Here is a 26,916-nt window from a genome sequence, read left to right as displayed (position 1 = left end):
TTTCCAAGATTTGTGTTGTGAAAGGGAGGATAAATCCCTAATTCTAGAGTACAGAAAGGTCAGATAAGGTGGGAATAAGCTGATAGGGAGAGATTGAAGATTGTGGAGAGGAAGCGTCCAAGGCTAGGTGGTAGAAGATGGGATCGTCACCTCCCTGTCCTCATCCTGGCTCAGGCACTCATACCCTCACCCCTACACTACTGCAGTGCCTTCTGTTTGGCACCCCAGCCTCACCTCTTCCCACTCCAGTCTGTCCTCCTCTCAGCTGTCGAAGTACTTCCTAAAGTGTGGGTCTGATCATGCCAGAAGGTCAGTCAACTCCAGTGTCTTCCTCTCACTTCCAGGATCAAATATAAAATCCCGTTTGGTGATGACAGCTCTTCACAATCTGTCCTTTCCTCCCCCCCTCTCCCCATACCACCGTAGTCTTCTTACACCTCACAGCCTCCTTTCCTCCACCATTTGCTCTAATTCGGTCTCCTTGCTGTTCCTTTAACTAGGGACTGCCCTCTCCTGACTGAGGCATTTTTCAGCATTGGTCCCCCCTGCCTGGAGTGCTTGTCCTTATCTCTGCGTCCTTTAATTCCTGGCTAAAGTCTCACCTTCTACTGGAAGCCTTTTCTGATTCCCCCTTAATCCTAGTGCCTTCCTTCCGTTGGTTCTTCTGGTTTGTCCTGTATGTGGCTTGTTTGTACATAGGGCTTTCATTTCTCTTTCTCGGTAGGCTACGAGCTCCTTGGCCCTTGCCTTTCTCCATAGGTCCAGTGTTTAGCCTAGTGCCTGGCTGGCACATAGTAGGTGCTTAATAAATAGTTATTGACAGACCTAGAAAAGGAGGAGGGAATGGGGGATAAAGTCGGGAAAGCAGGAACCCCGAGGGCATGCATAATGTCTGCATTGTCAGATGTAGTGTTTTTGTGTGATTGTATCACTTTATCACAAGAGAAGGGTTGAGTCTGATAGAAGTGAGGTTGGAATAATGGTGATATAAAGACTGAATAAAATGTATTTTTTAAAAATCCTTTAAAGCATGTACTAACCAGGCGTGGTGGCCCATGCTTGTAACTCTGGTGGATTGCTTGAACTTGGGAGTTCTGGACTTCAGGAAGGCTGTGCTGACAAGGTGTCTCCACCAAATCTGGCAGCAGCGTGATGGATCTCCAGGAGCAGGGGTCTCTCCGGGTGTACCAGCCCATGTCAGAAATGGAGCAGGTCCAACTCCTGTGTTGTTCAATAGCGGGATCGGCCTCTGAGTGGTCTGCATTTCTAGCCTAGGAAAAGTAGGGAGACTTGATCTTAAAACAGTAATAACAATAATTCAAACAAATGAAAAATCTTCCACACCCCTAATAATAAGAAAAAATATGTTCCCTATATGTATTTGAATGGGTAGCATGGATAGAGTACCAGGCCTGGAGTCAAGAACTCTGGCCTCAGACACTTCCTAGCTGTGTGACCCTGGGCAAGTCACTTACCTCTGTTAGCTTCAATTTCCTCATCCGTAAAATGAACTGGAGAAGGAAATGGCAAACCACTCTAGTGTCTTTGCCAAGAAAACCCAAATGGGCCGTGACACAACTGAGATGCTGAGCAACGACACCAAAGTGTGTCTTGTATATCAGGCTTTTGTTAGGGAAAGTTCCTGCAGATTTTTCTCAGTTATTTGTTTACCTACTGTACTTAACTTTTCCTATGTATTTATCTGGTATTTATCAGGGTATGCTGGGGCGGCTCCTACTGAGAGTTGATAGTTAAATAAATTTTTAGTGTATGTGCAGCTCAAAAAGCTACGAATCACGACTTATTGTTTTGTTAATTGTCTAGACTTGAGAAAATGTAGATAGTTCAGATGAAGGTTAAAAGTGTGTTGAGTTCATCCTCCCCTCCCCAGTCAGTGTTGAACATTTATTTACCAGCACGCTCCTACTGTCCAATAAAGACATTCAGTCTTCCCCCCACGCCCCCAGAAAAGAAAGAGAAGAGTGCATAATAGGGATTTAAGAGCTGACAAGCTTGCCCTTCACAGATCCCATGATACCAAGCATGGCTGCATCCCTGTGAGGAGAAAACAGTGCTTTGAAATTGCAAGCCCAGCACCTGACCTGTCTGTCCTGCCCTAACCTTAGGTGGTGTTGATAGCAGAGTGAGAGAAAGTAATGCGTGTGAAACAGTGAGAATGCATATGGGCAAAATCATTGAGAATGGGAGACTTTTAGATGCAGGGAGAAGTAAAAATAGGCAGTTGTTTTAAACTTGTGCCAGGAGACGTTGGTGGGGAGTAGACTGACGTTAGTGAAAAACATGGGGCATCCGTCCAATAGTCATGCTTCAGTAATGAATTCTTAGGACTCAGAATGAATCATTCATGAACGAACATGCTTGATTTCTAGGTTGCAGAGAAAGTCACGCCAGTGACGTGGCAGAAATCACTCACTGTCTAGATGATCGGAGACTGCTGAAGTCATAATGCAGTTTCTGACAGCGTTAGCTATCAATTCTTCTTTTGGATCAGTTCATTCCAGAATTGGAAATTACTTTGCAAATTGAAAAAAAGAGTCTCGACACTTACTAACTGTGTGATCCTGGGCAAGTACTTTCATCTCTCTGCCTCAGTTCTCTCAATTTAAAAATGAGGGTAATAGAACCCAGAGTGGTTTTAAGGATCAAATGAGATTATAATTGTAAAGTGCTTGGCACATAGCATGCACTATAGAAATGTTAGCTCTCAGTGTTGTTGTTGATAATTTGAAATGAAGGCAAAACAGAGAATGTTATTCTGGAAAGAAAGAATTTACAAATCATCCAGTTCTCCTTTTACAAATGACATTTAGAGCTGATTAAGAGCTCCTTCTCCCTGTTCTTCCCGCAGCTCAACAATTGCCATACCTTGCACACTACGGAAGAGTTGGAGTCAGTTGCCCAGTGTCCGCACTAGGCACAACTGTCAGTCCAGTCTAAAGCTGTTTTTATGCATGCCATGATTCCACCAGACGTTTAAGACTAGAGCTGCATGAATGACTGGCACCTTGTGAATCTGGACATTATTTCTTATTTCTAGGTAAACAAAAAACGTTGTAAAAGCTATGCATAAAGTCAGTAAGATCTATTAGGCTGTGGTTTTGGTTCCCCTTATCTTACCCTGCCCCACTTACTAGGTTTTTCGGTGTAAATAAAAATCCAGCGGTATCAGGATTACAGAAGTACCAAACCCAAGGGCCACCTCGATAGCTCTGAAAAAGCGTCCTTACCTATAAAATACGGATGTTGCTGTACCAGTTGTGCACACCATGCTTGTATAATAAGCACAGATGACATACATCCTTTTTTATCATTTCCCTAATTACCTTGTTGCTCACCACATTCCTGTGAGTTAGCAATATTATCCTTACACCCAAACTAGGAAACAGAAGCACAGAGGAGATGTTGTTTATGCCCTGTAGAGAGTGAGTGACTTCAGGCCTCCTGTCTGATGCTACGGTAGGATTTAGGGTTCCAACTCCAGCACGTTCAGCTTTTGCAGTCACACCGTTCTCTTCCTGGGAGCAGCTTGGGGGTTACTGAGTGAACAGGCCGCCTGTATTTCTCCTTCATGGGCATTTTTCGCGTCAGGTGTGCACAGTCACTCACCACATGCTGCTTAATTCTCCAGCATCTCCATCCCCGCAGAGATGCCGTTTTGTATTTGGTCATTGTGCTGCTTGCACATGTCCTCCCGGTGCCAAGTAAGTGAGATGAGACTCACCATTTCTTCTTATCTCCTAGTGGAGACAGCGCAGGACCCTAAAGCCAGGAGCCCCGAGACAGGTCCCAGATCACCAGTGCTACTTAGAGCCTGGTCCCTGCAACCGTCGTTAAGGGAAACCACCTTCATTGAACAAGAGGGAGCTTACTGTTCCAACCGACAGCCGCTGATAGGCAAGTAAGCCCTGGCAAAAGCAGTGTGGCCTAGTGCTCTGACCTTGCCACCACCCTGCCTCCCTTCACCTGTCATTCAAGGGATCAGCTGCCTCTGGAGATGCTGCAGCCTCTGCCCTTTCCAGGAGTCACGGCTATTGAAGACGTAAAAGAGAAAAAAATACTCCCAGCAAAGTCCTTGGTACAGTCAAAAAAAAAGTTCAACAGCAGAAATAAATGGATACATAAAATATTTTATTAAACTCTCATTATGTGCTAGGCACTGTGCTAAGCAGAGGCAGTACAAATACAGCAAAAAGAAAGGTGTGCCTGCCCTTAGAGGAGCTTACAGTCTAGTGGGGGAGACCACACTAAAGGGGAGCTAGAAACAGATGTGGTTTCACGAGTGGCGGTGACCCCGAAAGCTGATTCAGTGTCATTTGCTTGGCTGCTGTGGCCCCAGTGTGCTCCACTGACCCCCCAATGTTTCTTAGCCAGCACGGGTTGCCTGGATAGTCGCCGGGGTGGGATGCGGTTGGAGATCTGCCTGTGCCTTTGTTCTCCAGGGGAATTTTATTATTTTTTTCTAGCTCTATAAAATGATTTGTTGATAGTTTGATTGGTTTGACGCAGTAAGTGGATTAATTCAGGTAGAATTGTCGTTTGAGCCTGCCCATGGGCAGTTAATGTTTTCTGATTGTGTCGATCTGACTTTATTGGTGTGAAAAGCATTCTCTAGTTTGTTTGCACAGCTCCCGACTCCCAAGAATTCTGTGCTGTCTGCAGTTGTTTCAGGTGGAGCTTCTCTCTAGCTCTGGCTGCTGGGTTTTGTCGGCAGCATGGAGAAAGGCTTGATTTTGTATGCTGCACCTTTCGAGTAGTTTTTTAGTGGATTCTCCAGGAATGTCATCTTCAAAGAGTGATGGTTTTGTCTCCTCCTGGCCCATTCTCATTCCTTTCGTTTCTTTTCCTTCCCTTGTGGCTATCGCTAACATCTGTAATACAATATTAAATAACGGGTGATATGGGCATCCTCGCTGCACCCCGACTGTGCTGGGAAGGCTCTGGCTTGTCCCCATGACAGAGAATGCGTGCTGGAGAGACTCCCATGATTTCTGCTGTTTCTGTTACTGATATAGCAGTTATGCTGACGGTTTCCCAATACTGAACCACTCCTGGTGTCAGTCCCACTTGGTCGTAATGTGTGATCCTGGTGATACATTTAAAATTTGTGCTCCAATAGTCACGAGGAAAACTGGTCTATGTTTTTCTTTCTGTTTTGACTCTTCTGGCCCAGGTATTAGCACCATGCATGTGTCGTAAAAGGAATTTGGTAGGATTCTTTCTTTGCCCATTTTTCCAGATAGTTTATATGGTATTAGAATTAGTTCTTTAAATGTCTGGTAGAATTTGCTTGTGAATCTATCTGGTCTTGGGAATTTTTTCTTAGGAAGTTTGTTGATGGCTTGTTCCAGTTCTTTTCCTAAAGTTGAGTTATTTAAATATTTAACTTCTCCTGTTAATCTGGGTTATCTTTTTGTAGATATGAATTCATTTCATTTAGATTGTCAAATTTATTGGCATATAATTGGCAAAATAACTCCTAACGGTTGTCTTCATTTCCTCTTTATTGTTGGTGAATTCACACCTTTCATTTTTGACACTAGCAATTTGATTTTCTTCTTGTTTTAATCAAAGTAACCAATGCTTTGTCTATTTTACTGGTTTTGTTTTCTTCAGAAAACCAGCTTCTGATTTTATTTATTAGTTCAATGGTTTTCTCACCTTCAGTTGTACTACCCTCTCCTTTGATTTTCAGGATTTCCAACTTGATTTTTAATTTGTTCTTCTCCTGGTTTTTTTTAGTTGCGTGCCAATCCATTGACCTATTTTTTCTTTATTTTATTGATGTAGCCGCTTAGAGAAATAACATTTCTTCTAAGCATCACTTTGGCTACATCTCCAAGTTCTGTTATGGTGTCTCGTGGTTGTAACTTTCTTTAATGAAGTTATCCATTGTTTGTACGGTTTGTTCTTTGACTCACTTATTTTTTAGGACTAGATTATTTAATTTCCAGTTGGTTTTTAATCTCTTTTTCATTGCCTTTTATTGAATGCAATTTTTATTGCATTATGATCTGAAGAGGATGTGTTTACTATTTCTGCTTTTCTACATTTGGAAGGTTTTTATGTCCTAATACGTAGTCAATTTTTGTGTAGGTGCCATGTACCCCTGAGAAAAATGTATATTCCTTTCTATTCCCATTTGCTTTCCTTTTTTAAAAATTATTTTAATTGTTTCAGCATTTGACAGTCACTTCCATATATCTTAGATTTTCCCCGCTCTCTTCCCACTCCCTCCCCAAGACAGCGTGCAATCTTATGTAGGTTCCATTTGCTCTTCTCCAGAGATCGGTCATATCCAGCTTTTCCAGAATTTCATTCACCTCCTTAACTTCTTCCTTCTTGTTGACTTTTGGTTATTTATCTAGCTCTGAGAGGGAAAAATTGAAGGCCCTCACTGGTCTAGTTTTGTTATGTATTTCCTCCTGTAACGCTTCGAAAATTTAGACGGTATAATGTGTGAGTCTACACGCTCATACATACGTGCACACGTATCTAATATGTTAATACTGATAGGACTTCGTGGTCTGTGGCACTGTTCGGCAAGATACGGTTTCCTTTCTTAGCTCTTTTATGAGGTCTGTTTCTGTTTTTGCTCGGAGCACAGGGTTGCGATCCCTGCTTTTATTTACTTCAGCTCCTGCCGCCTCCTGTCTTTGCCCTGTGTGTCTCTGCTTCAGACGGGTCTCTTGTAAACAGCATACTGGAGGTTTGTAATCCACTCTGCTGTCCACCTCTTCGGTCTTTAAGTATATTTATTTAGTCTCCATTTGGTATTGAATCTTTTCTTCAACGGTCCTTTGTCAATAATGACTTTCATTTTGTTACAGTCAGTAAAGGATTTTTCTTTAGTCCATCTGGTTTTACGCTCTAGCAAATGATCAGTTTTTATAAAGGTGCCACGCGCAGCTGATAAATATGTATATCACTTCCTATGGCTCAGGTCCTTAACTTCTTTCTAATTTCTTTTCGCTGGATTTGTCTGATTCTGAATTGTGGGCGTATTGAGGTTCCAGCTATTCGTTTTGCTATTTCTCCCTGGAATACAATTAACTTTTCTTTAAATACCTAGATATTTTGACAGATGGTAGATAAGTATTGATAATATTTTATTAATCTATTGAGCCTTTAAGAATAATGTTGTTTTCTTGCTTTTTTGTACCTGTTTTTGCTGTTACCCTGAGACTGTGATTGCTTATCCTTGTTTTTTTTAAATTTTGCTTGACGCCTAACGAACCTTTATCTAGCCCTTCATTTCAAACTTGTGCAGGAATCTTTATGTTTCAAATACGCTTCCATGTAAATGGCAGATGGCGGGATTCTGCTTTCTCTGTGCTACCTTCCTGTGTCTGGTAGGTGAGTTAGTTTCATTCACATTATTTTGATCATGTATTTCCTTCCACCATGTCCTCTTGTATTTTTTGTCTTCGTTACTCCTCTCCCCCATTTACTTAGAAGGTAGTTCAAAGGAAGGTGGTCCGAGCCGGAGCTCTGGAGTCAGTGGAGTCAGTCGTCTAACCATGTTTTCTTTGCCCCCTCTTCACTTCACTCAGATCCTCATTTTATCCTTTGTATTTTTCTTTTTTGTGCCTGCATTTGTGACCCACCCTCTGATGTTACGCCCTTCTTATCGCACCTTTCCTTTCCTCTCCTGTCCATACATGCTCTCCTGTTGAATCTAATGAATTTCTACACCAAGCTCTTCGTGTATTCAGCAATCCTTTGCCTGTGTTCAGATAAGGGTCAGGTTCATGAAGGGACTTGTTGGGCCATTCTTTTTTCTGAGTCTTTACTTAGACTTGTGTCATTACTTTTCGAGGATTTTTCATGAGTTTCTCTTTACCCCTAGTATTTCATTAGGATTCGGTGCTACGACCAGACTCTTCTTCATCACATGTTCTTGGAATGAATAGTCAGGACCTGCTGGGTGTCTTGTTCCTTCTGTAGTCTGGGGTGGCTAGGACTATGTTCTGCAGAACTCCTGGCTTCTGGAACTTTTTGCCCAGTGTTGGTTTTAGCCTCAGCCCATGTCTGCCCTCTAGTCCTTTCACAGACCCCAACTATCAGTTCATCATGTCTCCTGTTGTGGCCCTAACAACCCCCAATTAATTGTGGAAGATCGTGCTAATTATAGGTCTTTGCAGGGCTCCCTGCTTTGTCCATAGAGTGCAAGGCATGGACTGCATGCTAGACCCATCTCGCTTTATCCCCGGAGTGGGCTGTCTGCCCAGTGTGCTGGCCCTGTGCCCTTCTATTACTGGTACACTTGGGTATGTCACTGGCTCCATATGCTGTTTGCTTCATTGTCTGCTATCATGGTACTAGCTTCAAGCCTCTAGAAAAGCCCCAGGCAAGCACAATTACCTGTCTTTTTGTGCAGGGGAGATAGGGGCCTGGCTCCGTCTTTTGCTGGTTTAATTGGCCAGGGCCAAAATCCTGCTACCACAATCTTCTTCCTCTTGTACCTTGTCTACACTTGGATCACCTGCAGGCTCCTGGCAGCCTCTTTGTGCTGTCCTCAATGGAATGGAGGAGTTTATGGCCTTTTCTGTAGTTTTCCTTGTTACACTTTGTTCTAGTGCATTTTTAGAACTTTGCAGGAGCGTTTGCATGGTACTACTGGCTTTTGACATCGATATCTTCTCTGCTGTTTGCTTTGTTTAAAATTTTTAAATAAAAAGGACATTGGTCCTATTAAAATGAGATGCATTTATTGCTTCCCAAAAGTAATTTTCTGTTAAAAACATCAAGCAAAATTATTGGCATTATGTGTAACATTCCACTCATTCAGAAGGGTATCATACTTTAATATCATTCATCTGGAACAACACTGGCCTTCGTATTTGTCTTAAATCCTGTTTTCTTTTACTGTTTCGTTAATTTGTGTCATTGTAATCTTCATGTGGGGCAGCTCGGTGGCACAGTGGATAGAGTGCTGGGCCTGAAGTCAGGAAGACTGGTCTCACGATTTCAGACGCCTCTTTAGCATTGCCTGGGTGGCCCTGGGTGAGTCACTTCATCTTCTTTTCCTCAGTCTCCTCATCTCTAGAACACACAGGAGAAGTTACCACTCCAGCATCTTTGCCACGAGAGCCTCAAGTGGGGTCATGAAGAGCCAGATGTGGCTGAAACAACTGAACCTCAACAAAACTAACTGATTTTGTTTCTGCTTTTCATTCTTGACGCCTCTGCCTAGCACGTCTCCATGACCTAGGCAGACCGCCGTTGTTCAGCCGTTTCTCATTGGATGAGCACACACTTTTTGTTAATACGAGTGATGCTTCTTTGAATCTTTGAGTACGCAGGGGATCTTTGTTTTGTCTCTCACCTCCTGTAAACCCAGCAGTGGGACTGTTGTTCATAGAGTAACGTAGAGTTTGAACAAAAATATTCTGGGATGGCAGAATAAGGAACGAAATTACCTGGCCTCCCCAAACAATTTAAAACAATGCCTGAACATGAATTTTGAGTGGCAGAAATAATTAAAAGTTGGGGTAAAGCAGTTGTTCAGGAGGACCTCTTGGGGTGATCATCTAGCTTGATTGAAGTACAGATGCCTCCAGGCACATAGCACAAACAGCAGACAGACCCTGAGGCAGCAGTGTAGGGTGGCACCCTCAGGTGAAGGAACTTTCACCCACAGGCAGTGGAGGGGTCAGAGGTATGATCCAGGGAAGATTGAAGGGCCCTCAGCTGGCACTGGACATGGAACTCAGGTAAGCTGACTAGGCTGTGGCTGTGGGTGAGGAGAAAGGCTTGAGGGACCCTGCTGATGGTGGGAACTCACAGGAGAGCAGAGTCTCTGGTTTTGGTTCCAGGGCAGAGGGGTGAGCTGAAGCTTGCAGCCATAGGAGTGGCCACAGGAAGTAAGAGCATTTGTGATGACACAGCATTGCTAGGGAGCCTGATTCTGGCTCAGGGGTTTGAGAAGTGTGCCTTAGGTCAGGCAACAGCATGAAATACCTGAAGTCTGAGACCTTATCCCTCACGCCTCAGGACTGGAACCGAATACAAAGTAAACAGCCAAGAAATAAGCTGCTTAAAAGAAAATAAAAGATGAGAAAGCAGACATGTCCCAGTCATATGTAACTACTGTGGCAATAGAGAAATCCGGGTTCAAACTCAGAAGAAGATAGTAAAGTTAAAAGAGGTAATTTTGCTTCAAAGAAAAATGTCAAATAGTCACAAGTCCAAAAACAGTTCTTGGAAGAGCTTCCAAGGTCTTTAAAAATTGAAAAAGAGAACTTGAGGAATTTTTAAAAAAGAAATGAAAGTCAACCATTTGAAAAAAAGAGATGCAAAATTTATGGAAGAAAAATAACTCCTTAAAACTTAAAAATTGGGCAAGACGAAGCTAATGATGTCACAAGACACCAAGAAATAATAAAATAAAATCAAAATAATGAAACAAAAAGAAGACAGTGTGAAACATCTCATTGGAAAAACAACTGACTTGGAGAACAGATCAAGGAGACACAGTGTAAGAGCCCTTGTACTACCTGAAAGTTATGATTAAAAAAAGAGTCTAGATTTCAAGAGTCAAGAAATTATTAAGCAGAATTGCCCTAAGTTTTAGAATTAGAGGTAAAATAAAAATCGAAAAAACACACTCACCATCACTTGAGAGGCCAAGATGAAAACTCACAGGAACGTTACAGCTAAGTTTTGAAGCTCCCGGGTCAAGGAAAAAATATTGCCAACAAGTATGAAAAAATTTTAAATACTGTGGAGCTGCAGCTAGGATAACACAAAATTTAGCAGTTTCTACATTAAAAGGCATGGAACGTTATATTTCAAAGAACAAAGAAGCTGGGTTTGCGACCAAGAAAATGTTACCAGAAAAGCTGAGTGTAATCCTGCATGGGATAAAAATGGATATTTAATGAATTAAAGGACTTTGAGGTAGTTGTAAGGAAAGACCAAAACCAAATAGAAAATTTGACTTAAAAGGATCAGGAGATGCATAAGACAGTAAACATTAAAGACCAACTAGAAGGTGTTTAATAAGATCCAGTGGTTTACTTCTTATATAGGAAAAAGTTATCAGTAGCTCTTAAAAATGTTCTCATTACTTGGGTAGCTTGAAAGAGAATGTGTAGGTAGAAAGCTTGGTGTTGAGCTTGAATATATGATCCTAAACCCAAAATTGGGTAGGGGGAGGTATTATGGAACAGTTATTTTATTTTATTTTATTTACATACACATATATGTACACGTACATACATACATAGAGTGTAAATGGAAGAGCTCACAGTGGATCCAGGGGGCAGTGGAGGGCTGCTAGTGTGAGAATCTTATTCTCATCAGAATTGGGTTAAAACGGGAATAACAGCGTCTAGAAGATTATAGAAGACTTCTTAACTTGGAGAGAAACAGGAAGGAGAGGGGAATGAGAGAAGGAGTCTTAGGTTTATAGATCAGGACATAGGAAGGTAGGGACACAGGATAAGGGAAGGAGTTTTAGAAAGAGAGGAAGATGAAAGGGTAAGGGAGGAGCTCCTAGGAGGCCTGTCAGTGATCAGAAGTAAATTAGACTTTGGAGGGGGAATAGGGTAAAAAAAAGGGAAAGACGGGTAAAGAGGAAAAATGGAGTGGAGGGAAATGCACAAGCAGTGATTACAACTTTGAATGGGAATGAGGTGAACTGGCCCCTGAAAGTCTTACTGTGATTAATATGACTGCATCAGTGATAACAGTAAATGATTCCGTCAGCAGATGCAGAAAAGGCTTTTGACAAAATGCAACATTCAGGTGTCAGAATGGATTAAAGAACAGAACCTGACAATAGGTTGTGTACAAGAAACACATTTAAAGATGAGAGATGCACGTAAAGTAAGAATAAAGGTGGGTTAGGAATCATGATCTCAGACAAAGTTAGAGCTAAAATAGACTTAATTAAAAGATAAATAGGGAAACTATGCCCCAAATGAGACAGCATTCAGATTTTTGAAGAAAAGCTAACTGAATTATAGGTGGAAGCAGCAGAACTGTAATAGTGGGGACTTGAGCCTTCCTCCCTCAGAGCTCGATAAAGCTAATTACCAAAATATAGATAAGGAAGAAGTCCGGGAGGTGAGCTGAGTCTTAGATATGCAGTTGTGATAGCTATCTGGGGAGAACTGAATGGGAAGAGAAAGGAGTTTCTCAGTGGTGCGTAGCACCTTTACCAAAATTAAACATGTATTAGAACATAAAAACTTTCTAGTTAAATGCAGAAGAGCAGAGACATTGACTGCATCTTCAATCCCAAGGCAATAAAAAGTATGTTTGGTAAGGGACCATGGACATAGAATAAAAATTGGAGATTAAACAACCTCATCTTAAAGGATGACCGGATTTAGAGAACAAGTCATAGAAATAATAAATAATTGCATTCAAGTGAATGACAATAATGAGACAACATGCCAAAACCTACGGGATGCAGCACAAGCAGCAATCAGGAAATTTTTTTATCTCTAAATGCTTACGTCAGTAACATAGAGAACGAGCAGACCATTGAGTTGCGCAAGCAGCTCTTAAAAACCAGAAAAAGAACAAACTCAAAAGCCCCAGTTAGACACCAAATTGAAAATCCTAAAAACTAAAGGTGAAATTAATAAAATTGAATGTAAGAAAACAATTGAATTAACAAATAAGACTAGGAGTTGATTTTTATGAAAAAAATTAGATAAACCATTGGTTAATATGATTTTTAAAAAAGGGAGAAGAAAACCAGATCACTGGTATCAAAAACGAAAAGGGTGACTATACCACTAATGAAGAAGAAATAAAAACACAAGTTATTTTGCTCAATTATATGCCCAGAAATTAACAATTTAAATGAAATGGCAGATAAACTTCCTAGATTAACAGAAGAGGAAGTAGAATATCTAAATAAACCTATTTTAGGAAAAGAAATTGAACAAGCCAAAAATAACCTTCCTAAGAAAAAAGCCTCAGGACCAAAAGGATTTGCAGATGAATTCAGTTAGACATTTAAAGATCATTCCAATATTAAATAAATTGTTTGTATTAATAGTCAAAGAAGGAATCCTACCAAACTCCTTTTATGAAATAAATATGGTCCTTTCTGATACCTAAACCTGGGAGAGCAAAAGCAGAGAAAATAATAGAATACTTTCGTTAATGAATATGGATGCAGACATTCTAAATAAAACACTGACTAGGGGACTGCAACAATGTATCAGTCACAAAGATCATTCATTGTGGACCAGGTTGGATTTATACCAGGAATGCAGGATTGGCTTAACATGAAGAAAACTGAATATAATCAACGTAACAATGTCAGTCACAAGAAGGATGATTATAAAGCTTTTCACAAAATGCACCGCTTAGTCCTGTTCAAACACTTGGAAGCGTAGGCATCCACAGATTCTTCCTTAAAATGCTGAGAAGCACCCACCTAAGATCATCGGTACACGTTGTTGTAGTGAAGATAATCTAGAAGCCTTCCCACTACAATCAGGAGTAAAACAAGGATGCCTGTCACCTCCAGCATGATTCAGTATTTTATTAAAAATACCAGCAATATCAATAAGAGAAGAAACAGAATTAGAATGGGCGGTGAGGTAGCACAACTCTGTCTCCTAGCACGTGACAGTGATATACTTGGAAAATCCTCATGATTCAACTAAAACAGTTGAAATAATGAAGAGTTTTTAGCACAGCAGCAGGATATAAAATAAATCCGCATAAATCCTTAGCTTTTCTAAATGGCACCAACAGAACCCTATAAGAAGAGGTAGTAGGTGATGCCCCATTTAAAGTAACTGTAGACAGTACAGAATTCTTGGGATATACCTGCCAAGACAAACCCAGGGAGTACAGGAACATAATGAGAAAACATTTTTACACACATAAAGTCAGATTTAAATAATCAGGGAAATAATAATTATTGGTGGACAGAGCCAGTATAATAAAAATGACTATTTAAACTCTTCTACTTATTTAATGCCATCACAGCAAATTACCAAAAATTAATTTATTGAGCTAGAAAAAATAATAAGATTCATTTGGAAGATAAAAGGTCAAGAATATCAAAGGAATTGATGAGAAAAACATGAAAGAAGGCTTAGCAGGACCGGACCTTAAGCTGTATTTTAAGGCAGTAATTATCAGAACTGTCTGACACTGGCTGAGAAACAGAGATGGATCAGTGACACAGAGTAGACATATAGTACACAGTAATGAGAGTAATCTTGTGTTTGACAAGTGTTTAGAAGTAAGAATTCACAATTTGGCAAAAGTTTTTTGGAAAAACTGGAAAGCAGTCTTGCAGAAATTGGTTATAGACCGTTATCTTGCACCGCTTGCCTCGATAAAGTCTAAGTGCATATATGACCTACGTATAAATATAAAAGGAGATATAAGAAAATAGAAGAACATGGAATATATTACCTATTGGACTTTATGAATAGAAGAATTTACTAATAAAAAGAGGTAGAGGGCATTGTGAGGAGTAAAATGGATAATTTTGATTACATTAAATGAATATTTTTTTATACAGATAAAACCAGCATAGTCAAGATTAGAAGGAAAGCAGGAAATTGGAGGGAGAGGAGAGTTTTATAGACTGTTTCTCAGATAAAGGTCTCATATCCCAAATATATACAGACAACTTTTTCAGATTTATAAGACCATGACTTATTCTCCAATTAATAAATGGTCAAAGGATAGAAAGACAGTTTTTGAATGAAGAAATCAAAATCATAGATAGTTATATGAAAAATGCTCTAGATTATTATTGACAGAAATTAAAACAATTTTGAAATATCTTACATTTATCAGATTGACTAAAATGTTAGAAGGAGAAAATGACACATTTCGGAGAGGATGTGGAAAAATTGGGATACTAATTACACTGTTGGTAGAACTGGGATCCAAGCATTTTGAGGAGCAATCTGGAATTATGCCCCCAAAGTTATAAAGCTGCAGTACCCCTGTTAGGTCTGTTGCCCAAGGTGATCGGGGAGAAAGGAAAAGAACCTATCTGTTCTGATGTGTGTGTGTGTGTGTGTGTGTGTGTGTGTGTGTGTGTGTGTGTGTGTACACATGTATATAGACATATATAACAACACATCCACCCCCACGCACCCACCCCCGCTCACCCCCACACACACACACACCCCCATGGTGGTCACTAGTGCAGCGTGCGGAGGGAGGGAGGCAATTTGGAGCTTAAAATGTGACCAAAAATACTCAAATAAGTTTCACTTTTTTTGCATAATTCCAAAGTTTTCCAGAATGATGGGCTTAATTCACGTTCTACCAACAGCGGTATACGAATATTAACAGCTTTGTACAGCTCCAGTATTCGTTATTCCCACTTCATATATCCATTCTGATTTGATGGGTTTTAGTCCTGTCTTAGTGTTGTTTTCATTTCCATTTCTCTGTTGCTGTGGTTCTTAAAGTTGGCACAATAGCTTTTGATTACCCCGTGACTTAGTCAGTGCCCGGGGTGACTGTCTCATTCTCTCTCCATGGTCAGACCTTCCAGCTGCTGCTTCCCCAGGTTCGGAGGGCTTTGACCCTCCTCCTTTTTGTCTTTGTCCTTTTTCCTTCCCCAGTTAATGAATGCTTCCTTTAGATTGGAAGTACGTTTGCTTCTTTCACCCTCAGTGACGAGGGACTGGTTTTAATCTTCAGGACGTTTTTGCTGTGCATTACTGTGATTTCAGAAACATCCGCTCATGCGTTTGGCTCCAAAACTTTGATCTCAGACTGAGGGGTGGGGGTCGGCCCTCTCATCTCAGTGCTCCCCCATCCTTCTCTGTTGGACACCTTTGCTCTCCATTTACGGAGGGAACTGGACTTAAATAAAGTAGGAGCAGTGAAGAGGGCTAAATTACAGATTGTCTTTGGGGTTATGTCTCCTTTTTATGCAAACATCTTTGCATGTATTACCAGTCTAACCTGCTGATTTGAGATCAGGAATGCTGCACATATCGAACACAGCTCATTTGACTCCCACAGAACTTCAGTATTGGATCTTGGACAGTCCATTCCTGAACAGAAATTCCCCTTTACGACATACTCACCCAATGATGATTATGCCGTACAGCACGTTCTTCATTTAGAAGAAAGGAGAGGACTGTCCCAGTAGAAGAAGGTTGGCCTTCCAGAGAGGTTTGCTTTTATAGTGCAGCTATAACTTCAGTTACCACTGTCATCTCCATTTCATTTTCTAGGTACATGCAAAGCTTTCTTGAACTTCTAGAATATGAAAATAAGAGCCCCGAGGACCCTCAAGTTTTGGATGAGTAAGTATGGCATTGTAATAACCTGAAGGTAACGATGTGGAAGCAAAGGAGTGAGCTCACGGAATCTGTGTCTTTAGTAAGCAAGTCCTATGTAACTGAAAGGAAAACTCATTTTTTTATAGATATTCAGCATGGAGATTTCTTCATTTGAGTTTGAAAATTTAACCAGTACTAAAGAATAGTTAGAGCAACTCATCTTACGCTTCAGAGTAGAATTAGTATTTGGTATATAATGATAAAAGAAAATAGCCAACAGAAATTTTTGTCTGCTTTGAATTCCGGTGCCACCTAGTGGTGGTTCTAACAAGGAAGTGTTCTGTGTGTACTGTGAAAGGACTTTACTTCCCAGAGCTTAATTTCCACGTTGGATTTTAAAGTCTGTTCTGTTCGAGTGCGCTTGCATGTGGGTGAGAGAAGCTCATCAGTACTCATCTTGGTTCCAGAAGTGCGTATGGTGGACTTTTTCAAGGAAAAGCTGCCTGTTTGTTCAGTTTCCTCTGTTAGGGTTCAGTGCGTTGGAAAGAGCGCTACGTTTGAAATTAGCCTGATTCAGGTTTAGTTCTTTCTCTGTTAGTAACTGGCTTTGCCACTCTCACCTACCTAGTGGCTTCACTTTTGGGGGCTTAAGTTTCCTTGGCTGTAATATAAAACAAGGGGACCAGACTTGACTTGGTTATCTCTGACTTCCCTTCTAGCTCAAGTACTTTGCCATACGCTTCTTCATGGTTCCTACTTGTACGTAGTTATGTATGTTTTTCATCTTTTATCAAGGTAATTGTTTTACTTTTGAAGCATAAGCTTGTTTTGCGTAGTGATATAATGTGAATTTAGTGGCCTTGTGGTTTAGGAAAGTCCGGTAAAGATTGGTAGAATCTTAGGAGCTTAGAATCCTTATACTTGAAAAGACCCTTAGAGCTCACCTAGCCAAACTCTCTCATTTAGCAGATGAGGAATGGAAACCCAAAGCTATTCAGTGACTTATCTGACACGACGTAGTAAGTGAAGAGTCAGGACTAAAAGCAGGCTCTCCAGACTCCTCGCTCTTTTCATTGTAGGGAGTTAGTTAATGAAAGTTGTTGGGTCAGAATTCAGGTCCAGTGCATTCCTTCTTCCAGTATACAGCACTGATTTAATTGTCAAATTCTGTCAGAGAGCTGACTGTTAGTTATTTTCTGATTCATTTATTAAATTTTGCTGGGTCCTTTGACCTTGCTCTCCATTCAAATACAAAAATAATTAAGGATCTTTCCGCGTAATGTTCTCATAAAGTATTGGACAGTGTATTTAATTTGTATCTGTCCTCACAGTCCTTAAGTATCTCTGAACCCGATATTTAGTTCTCAGGTGGCAGCTTCCTCCTCCTAACCTTTGATTTGTTTGGTTTTATGACTTCTTGGGAATTAAATGGTTGACTTCAGGGCTGACTGATTTGCTTAGACACAGTTATAGATTGACGTATAACATCATGTTGAGGTTCTTTGCAGCCCTCCTAACAGCTGTTTTTTTTCTGATAAGTCTCTAATCCAATCTTGTTTAGTTGAAAATAAGAATTAGACCAGAGTACCATTGATAGAACTGCCTTTTCAAACTCTTCTTTGAATTTTTGGTGAAAATTGAACTGAAACCTGGAACTTTGTCTCACAAAATCGAAGAAAAACTTACTTATCAAAGGCCAAAAAGGAATTCAGTAATTCCATATTTTTAGGATGTGGGTCTGTATTTCTAGAACATAGGATTAGAAAGTTCTAATACTTTCTGATATTTCTTTTTTAGTTATCCTATTCCAAACTGTGCAACAGATTTCAGAATTCACTTGCAGATATAGGCTTTGTTGTTGTGGAAAATACAGAAGATTAGCTTGATGATTTTGGCAAGGGGCAACACGGTGTTGATAAATAGTGATATGGAAGATTTCTGCCATGGCTCTGCCAAAGGAAATTTCTGGAAGTCAATTTAGTACTGAAGTAATGTTACTGAAATTGGAGCAGCCTAAAGAATTGCAAAGCATATGTATGTGAAAATAGCTTTGTAAGCTGTAGAACTTTGTTTTCAAGTTATTATTATACCTCATATTGATGTTTCAACATAAAATTAATTTTAAGCAATAAATGTACACGACTATGTATGAAAGAAAGTAAATTCAAACAAAAGGTACAAGAGTGCTGATGTCTGATGATTTATTGATTGCATAAGTACAGCTGTTTGTCCTGTATTGATTCCAGGATTTTGGTAGGTAACCGATGGATGTTCCAGATCAATTAATATACTTCATTTAAGAACAAAGATTATCAGAGGTTTTTCATAGTTAGTTATAGCTTTGGCATTTGTAAACTTTTTTCTTTTGTACTCTTAGGGTAAATTTGGAAAGTCAGGCGTTATTTGAGATATTTGGTATTTCAAAAGCAGATTTATATTTTTCAAAAGGTTATCATATGGAATGCGTTCCATAGCTTCTTTATGAAAACACATTGTAAATTGAAAGATCCTGAAAAATGCTTTCTAGGTTGGTAGCGTTGGACTATTTGGAACAAATTTTTTGTCTTGAGACATGATATGATGTAAAATCTGAGAAACTTCTCTTGTTACAGTCAGTTGCCAGTTTAGTGTGAAATATTGAAAAGGTAATAAGTTGGACCACTGACAAAAACCCTGTTGATACATAGTAATCATGGAGTTCAGTTTCTTACCGTATTCACAGGTGTATCACTAGCTCTAGTCAGGTTTGTTACTCTTTGTTTTCTGTAATACTATACTCACCATAATGAGGAAGTCAGAGCAGTTGAGGTGTGGAATTGGGAAGGCACTGGCTTTGAGGAAGCCTCCAGCCTTTTTCCTGCTCCACAGCTGCTTGTAGTCAGTACGTAAAGATCTTCTCTGCTGAAGGTTGTTTATAGGCTGTCCCGTTAGGCTGCTGTGGCAGAACTGTTTGCCCTTGAACGAGAGGTAGGGAAATGGGCAAAAGGACCAGGGAGGATCCAGGAAAGTCTCTTTGCTGTGGACAAATGCAGCTTTAGGAGTGTCACGTTCCTACGTGGTTTTTCTTCCCATTTATCAATCTGTGTTCATGTTCCAGAGAGTGTGTGTGTGTGTGTGTGTGTGTGTGTGTGTGTGTGTGTGTGTGTGTCTGTCTGTCTGTCTGTCTGTCTGTCTGTCTCCTGGGGACAGTGTGTGCTGAGCCATGCATGCCCAGAGAACACAGAAGCTGGCTAGCTAGCATTATATACTGTTTTAAGGCTTACAGAAACACTGCAAACATCTTATTTCACCCTCCTCATTCTGTGAGGGAGCTGCTTTCATGATCCCCATCTTTACCTGGGAGCAAACAGGGTAAGTGACTTGGCTATTAAGTACCTGAGGCATGATTTGGATTCTGAGTACACATTCGGTGCTGTGCCCAGCTCTAGCAAATGCCCAGTCTTTGTCTTTTGACAGCATTTTCAGGGCCTTCTTTCTTTTCTTGGGCAATACTATTCACCAATGTTTAGTTTTCCTTACGTTTTTTCTTCTCCCGGTTGTTGTAGATTTTTAAAATTATATTTTTAAGGGGTGGGTGGATGAGAAGGTAAATCTGCAACCATCTGGAAAGGAAAAAATGCAGAATTATTAAGTTATTAGTGTCTTTTGGTTCAACCCCCGCATGCCCTCTTCCTTTCCATTTTGTCTCTGGGGGGCTTAAAAGTTTATAATAAGATATTTTTAGTTTTATTAATATTAAAAGAAATATTGGAAGAAATATCTAAAGAACGACTTTTGACTTTTAAGACTCCATCAGCTAGTCTTTGTTTTAAGATAAAACAAAGGGATTATTTCTTTGAGGATGGTCCTCACACAGTTTCATAATACACCGTATTCATGTTACATGATAGTCTCATCAGTAGTAATAATGCTAAACACTAGGACACGGGTTGCTGAAATTTATTTTCAGTTAGTGAACAAGCGCATATACTGAATGTACAAGTAAGTGTACAGTGTGCCAGCAATTGTGCCAAATGTGGGAGATACCGAGAAAAAGCAAAAAGAAACAAACGGTCCCTGCCCTTAAGGTGTGTACGTTCTAATGGGGGGAAACCACTTGTATGGATCAGAGCATGGAAGGTAAATACTGAGTAGGTGGTGATAAACTTTAAGTTTTTATTTTTCTCTGTGCGTATTTGGGAAAAGTGTTTCTGAAGGGAGAAATACTAAAAAAAGCTCCATGTAGTTTGTGTGAGCAAGCAAGACTGTCTCATCTATTTCAGGAGATACTCGTTATCTCTAACTTCGGAAGAGGTAAGTAAATGCGTAGTACTCTGGATAAGGAGAAGTCCCCAAACCTTAGTCCTGTAAGACATGAAGACTTCGGCATTTGCATATACTAACCCGTTTCTCTCTCTTTATTTTTACCTCCCCCACAGATTTTTACAAGTCATGGTTAAAGTCAGAAACAGACACAATGATGTGGTTCCTACGATGGCCCAAGGGGTGATTGAATACAAGGAGAAGTACGGTTTTGACCCTTTCATTAGCAGTAACATCCAGTATTTTCTGGATCGGTTTTATACCAACCGCATTTCTTTCCGCATGCTTATTAATCAGCACAGTAAGTAGGGGTTTTGTTTTTCTGCCCTGCCAAGATGCTGCGTTGATGTGAAGTTCCCTTTCCTCACTGATAACTAACTCTCACATTCCAAGACAGGAAAAGAAGGCAGAAGGCATATTGTGAAAGGTTGTAGCTAGACTAACATTTGATATGATTCGTAATTATTAATCTGAGCCACCTGCCAGAAAATAGAAGCTGTGCATTTTACAATGTTAAGTCTAAGCCAGAGCTCTCATTGGTGCCTCAAACGAAGGCTAATCATTTTTTCCATTTTAATATGTGGAAAGAGGAGTCACAAACTAGTTTAAAGGCATTAACAAGTGCTCAGTTACCCTATCTCTGCCCACCAGTCTTCGTTTTTTGTTGTAGGGTTTGGTATTTTTTATGAATTATCAGAAGAGATTTTTCTCTTTTTCTTTTTTTTTTGCGTAACGTGACTTTCCTTTTTGCCATCTTGAATTTTTGTTGATAGGAATGGTAATGGAAAATTTTCCAACTGAGTTACTCAGTTACGAATGATATTGTTGCAGTCCAAGTACGTGTTAGAAAACTGCGTATAGCTGCTGCTGTTTATTATATCTCAAGATAATATGTTAAATGCACTTCATGATGCAGATACTAGGAGATGGGATTAGCACCTGCTATGCAGGCTATCCGGGTCACCTGTGACTTTTTACTGTGTGCAATTGTTTTGTCTCTGGCAGAAGTGACTTTAGAGTATTGTATCTGAATTCCTGTGTGATAACTTCTGGTGTTATGGGATTCTAATCTGAGTCTGACAGGGAAGAGGGGGCGCTACTCTCCATGTGAATTTGCTGAGGAATCTTCTTGATCCCAAAGCAGCTTATGATTCCACTTTTTTCCATTCTTTTAATGGGAGATGGAGAATTATCCTTCATAATATCTTTTATTGCTACTTTCTGGGTTCATTATACTTATCTAATTTTTATTGCAAAACAGAACTGAGGTCCTTCACTTCTTAAGCATGTTATTTCTCAAGCAAATACAAAGCCCTTCAAGGGACTTTCACTTGAGACTTTTCACTGTTAGGGAAATAACTTAAAATAATGTGAAAAGGGAAAGTTATAAAATTATACTGAAAAAGATTACAGTAGTAGATAGCCCTAATCTTCATTGGAATATAACTAGCTCAGTTAGTTCTTAACCTCTTTCACTGATGTACTCTTATTTAGGGAGTTAACCCCACCCTTTTCTATCCCTGCTCCTTCAGTAGAGGGTGCTGAGCTTACTTTAATTCGTTTTTCCTCCCTTCTCCACGGTGCCTTTCACATGCCATAAATTCTTTCAAAGTATAAGTACATCATGAGGGGCCTTGAAATTTAGAGGATATGTAAGATTCATCTTTTTATTTGGGGTCACAGGTCACTTCTTCTGACAAGTCAGCGTTGTTGTGCTAGCCCACAACCAAGACTCTGTCCTAACAGGAGCTAATAGGCTTTCCCTAAAAAGAGGCTGTTCTCTCCCAGGCAGTTTGGAAGTAAAATGTTGATTCCTGACACCGGGGACAGAAGGTTTTATAAAGTACTGAATAACTCAGTTCAAACTGCTAGTCATCACTGCTGGGAAAAAAAACCCAGAGCAAACATCTTCTGATGATCAGCCAGCCACTTTTTTCATAATGAAGGACAGGACTTGATGAGTCATTTTGCAAATATAATGTTAAATAAGGCAGCCACCTGGGGTCAGGATGGCTCATCTTCCTGAGTTCAAATCCAGCCTCAGACACTGCAAGCCGTGTGACCCTGGGTAAGTCAGGGTGAACCCATTGCACTGTTTCCTCCTGTGTAAAAATGAGCTGGAGAAGAAAATGGCAAATGACTCCAGTGTCTTTGCCATGAAAACCCCAAGTGGGGTCACAAAGAGTTGGCTATGACCGAAACAACTGAGCACCACCAATGATATTAAATATCCTCATTCTCACAGTAATTGGGCCCTTTAGTTTTATCCATATTTTCTTCCTGTATTTTTCTTAAAATGGCCAGTTACAGGGTGGTTGTTTTTAACTTTTCCATTTTAAGAAGTGTAGGCATTTTGGATTTTTTTTTAAAACATCAGTGTATAAGATTACAGATTTAGAGTTGGAAGGGACTTTTAGAGACCATTCAGTCCAACTCCCTCATTTTGCGAATGAGAAAACCAAGGCTCTTAAAGGCTAAAATGACTTTCCCAGGATCACGTAGTAATTGTCTGAGACAGGATTGAAATACAAGTCTTCAGTTCTCATTTTGTTGTTCTCCCACCCAGAGAGCTATCCTGTGTAACCAGGAAAAAAATAGAGATTCAGTAAAGTTAGCCAATGTTCCATTTGTCTGACCATATACACTGGGTACTACATCCATCCATAGTGCCCCCATCTCCAGAAAAAAGGGACAAAGGCATACCCCTATTTCTTCTTCAGTATCAGACTTGGTCATTATAATTTCACAGTGTTCATATATTTTTGTTTTAACTGGGACATTTTGATAGTGGGATAGCTAATTATTTATTTTATGTTATAATGAATGGGCATTGTGTGATTGAGAGGAGTGAATATTTTTCAAACTGTATAGTTAGTCAAATAAATGATTACAGGGGAAAAAAACTATATTTCTAGAAAAAATACCTTTTAGAGAAAGGAAGTAGAGGGGAATATTTATAGCATTTAGTTCATTCTGTAGAAGCAGATGATTCTCCAAAAAATGAAGGCTTTGACTAAGACATCTTCCTCTAAATAACCATCGTAAAATATGCAAAAAATTCTTATATTACATGTCATATTTTTGACAAAATTATTCTATGTAAGTAGAATGAATATGAATCTTCTGAGTTCATGATGCCTTTTAAAAATAATTTAAAACATGAGTTGATTTACAGGAGGTGGAAACACTGTACCACTCCGTATTCTTCTCTGCTCTTTCTTATTTGATGTTGTTACAACTGTGTAAAAACTGTGTATTTCTTGTAAACATTTTCCCTCCCTCATTGTTCCCACTTCTCATCTATCATCAGTAAGACAAGTGTGGCTGTTTTATTTTTCTTTCACGTGAGGTGTTTGGCAAAGTATTGATTGGAGGGAAGTTAAAGGACCTAGTGAGATGGCTGGCTTTGGGATTTGTGTTATGCATTGCCAGATGACGCTCATGCACTAAAGCTGAAAACTACGTTTAGCCCTATGGAGTGATTTTTTAATTACACTTTTTTTTCAGTCCACAAAAATCTTCCTTCCCGCTCCTCTCCATCCTTCCACGGAAGGAGTCTGTTGAGAAAGAAAGACAAAGTCTCTTTCACAAACCACAGTGGCCATGTCAAAAAAGAAAACTGTCTGTATACTCTGCATCTGCCATCCTGGACGATGAGTTTTCAAAATTCTATCTAATATGTTCCAAGTATTTCACTGAAACTCTGGGCTAGGATGTGTCTGTGAATAAGAAAAAAGTACCTTTTAAGTTCTACCGTTTTAATTCGTATTGGGGGAATAGAGGTTCTGGATTTATTTTTTTAGACAAGACATTTGCATCAGACTAATTTCACTGATTTTTAAGTGCCTTGCCATTAGTGACACTATCTGTTAGCATTGGTCTACTCTCTTGTAAGCTTCAGCTTTGAGTTTGCTGGTAAATACTCTCATTTTTGCCTATATTGACTCTTACAAAAAGGAGAATCCTTTAAGAAATTTACTATCTTACACTTCTCTGTTTGAGCCATTCATTATAGAAGCATATTTACTAATCTTTTACTTCTTTCCCTTTAAGCACTTCTGTTTGGTGATGACCCTAATCCTGCCCATCCTAAACACATTGGGAGTATTGATCCCACCTGTAATGTAGCTGAGGTAGTGAAAGGTAAGGAGACTAAGTATTCTTGTCTGAAAGGTATAATGGAGTTTGTTCTTTTACTTAAGATATCGTGGATTTCTGAACTTCAGACTTCATCCCAGATATATAGTTAAATGCAAGTTCTGCCTGGTTATCAGGATACCTGGGAAACAAAGCATTTAATCCCTGATCATTTTCCCTTTTGTAAAATGAGATTATCCTACTTATGTACAAGGGACTGGGGGCAATCCCACAAAACAGGTGCTCAATAAGTATGTATTTACTGAAATTAACAAACTGTCAACTTTACTTTTGCTGAATAGCATGGCATTTTTAAATAGTTTAGGTTTGTGTTCAAAGAAATCAAAAAGCCTGGGTTCAGAAGATGAAATTCTTTAATTTCTCTTTTCTAGGCTTTGATTTTCTTCCTCTCTCAAAAGAAAGGATTAGATTAGATGGTCTTTCTAGCTCTACAAAATGCAAACAGAAATATACAAGGCAAAGTATATGCAGCATAAACAAGAAATAATAGAGGGAAGGCACTGAAATTAAGAGGGATTGGGAAAAGCTTTTTGCTGAAGGTGGAATTTTAGTTGGGACTTAAAGGAGACCAGGAAAGTCATTACTTGGAGTGGAGGAGGGAGAGCATTCCAGGCATAGGAGATAACTAAAGAAAATGCTCAGAGCCAAGCCAGGCCATGGAGTGCTTTATAACAATCAGGAAGCTAGTGTCTCTGGATTGAAGAGTGTATGTTGGAGGCTGAGGAGGGGCTGGCTATGAGTAGGTTATAAGAAGACCAGAAAGGTGTAGGTTACAAAGGCTTTTCAATGCCAAATAGCATTTTGAATTGGCCTCCGGAAGCATTTGCCTCTAACTCCTATTTTTCCCTGGCTTCTTTTGAGACTCAGCTGAAGTCTTACTTTCTATAAAAAACTTTCTCCCAATTTCCCCTTAATGCCTTCCCTCTGTTGAGTCTTCTCACTATATTTTACATTTATACTATATATATATGCTGTGTGTGTATAGACTGGAAAGATTGAATGGGCTAGGTTGTTGAAGGTTTTGTACACCAAACATAGGATTTTATATTTATTTGTATTTGATTCTGAACGCAAGAGGGAGACACTGAAGTTTACTGTATAAAAGGGTAACGTGGTCAGGTTTGTGCTTGGGAAGATCACTTTGATGGCTGACTGGAAGATGGACTGTAAGGGGAAAGGCAGAGAGGCTGGCTGACTCCAGGGTTTTGGCAGTGACAGGAGAAAAGAAGGTCTAGATGAGGGATATCATGAAGGGAGAGTAAACAGGAATTGGAACTGGTTGGATATGGGGAATGAGAGAGAGAGGAAGGAGTCTGTGGAGACACCTTGGTTTCAAATGCAAGTGAGAGTAATAGGGAAGTTATAAAGAAGAAAGAATTTGGGGAGGGAGGAGATAATGAGTTCAGTTTTAGACATGTTGATTTTAAGAGGAGATAGTTGGAGACGCCAACCTAGAGTTCAGGAGAGGGTACGGCTGATCCAATAAATATGAGAATCGTCTGCATGGAGATGCTTGTTCAGTCCGTGGGAGTATATAAGATTATCATGCAAAATAGCAGAGAGCAGAGTGCCCAGGACCGAGCCTTGAGGGCCTCCAATGGTAAATGGTGTGACTTGGATGAAGATTTGGCAAAGGAATCTGAGGAAGAATCGTCTGCTGAGCAAGAGGAGAGTCCAGGACTGTGCAGTGGCATCAGCCTTGAGGGAAAGGAATAACAAGGAGAAGGCAAAAAATAGTGTCAGAGGCTACAGAGAGATTGAGAAAATGAGGATTTTTTTTTTTTTAGTTGAAAAAAATTTTGAGTTCCAAGTTGTCTCTCTCCCACACTCAGTGAGAAGGCAAGAAGTATATATGAGTCATGCAAAACGTTCCCATATTAGCCATGTTCCAGGGCAGGGGTGGGGAGGGAGAAGAAAGAGAAAACATTGTGCTTCAGTCAGGATCCTTCCGTTCTCTCTCTGGAGGTGGGGAACATTGTCATGGATCACTGTATGATCAGGTGCTGAGTCTTCTGCAGTCGTTAAAATCATTGCAGTATTGCCATTACTGTGTACATTGTCCTCCTGGTTCTGCTGACTTCACATTGATTTGTATGAGTCTTCCCGGCTTTTTCTGAAACCATCCCCTTCATCATTTCAAGAAGGATGAGGATTGAGAAAAGACCGTTCGATTTTGCAGTTAAGAAGTCATTGATTAAGA

The 26,916-nt window shown here is 39.9% G+C and overlaps 1 protein-coding gene across 2 annotated transcripts in view; it reads left to right on the top strand.

Annotated features, from left to right (window-relative positions):
* PDK3 (pyruvate dehydrogenase kinase 3) overlaps positions 1-26,916 on the top strand; it is a 110,231-nt gene that overhangs the window by 46,413 nt on the left and 36,902 nt on the right. The window contains exons 3-5 of one of the 2 annotated variants that reach the window (XM_072615242.1): positions 16,209-16,280; positions 20,675-20,859; positions 24,612-24,701. In XM_072615242.1, the coding sequence (XP_072471343.1) occupies positions 16,209-16,280; positions 20,675-20,859; positions 24,612-24,701 (347 nt within the window). The remainder of the gene's footprint in view (positions 1-16,208; positions 16,281-20,674; positions 20,860-24,611; positions 24,702-26,916) is intronic. The other variant, XM_072615241.1, reaches the window with a different exon arrangement.

This window comes from Notamacropus eugenii, chromosome 5 (genome assembly GCF_028372415.1).
Source record: "Notamacropus eugenii isolate mMacEug1 chromosome 5, mMacEug1.pri_v2, whole genome shotgun sequence".
NCBI lineage: Eukaryota > Metazoa > Chordata > Mammalia > Diprotodontia > Macropodidae > Notamacropus > Notamacropus eugenii.
This window is presented reverse-complemented; position numbering and strand designations above follow the sequence as displayed.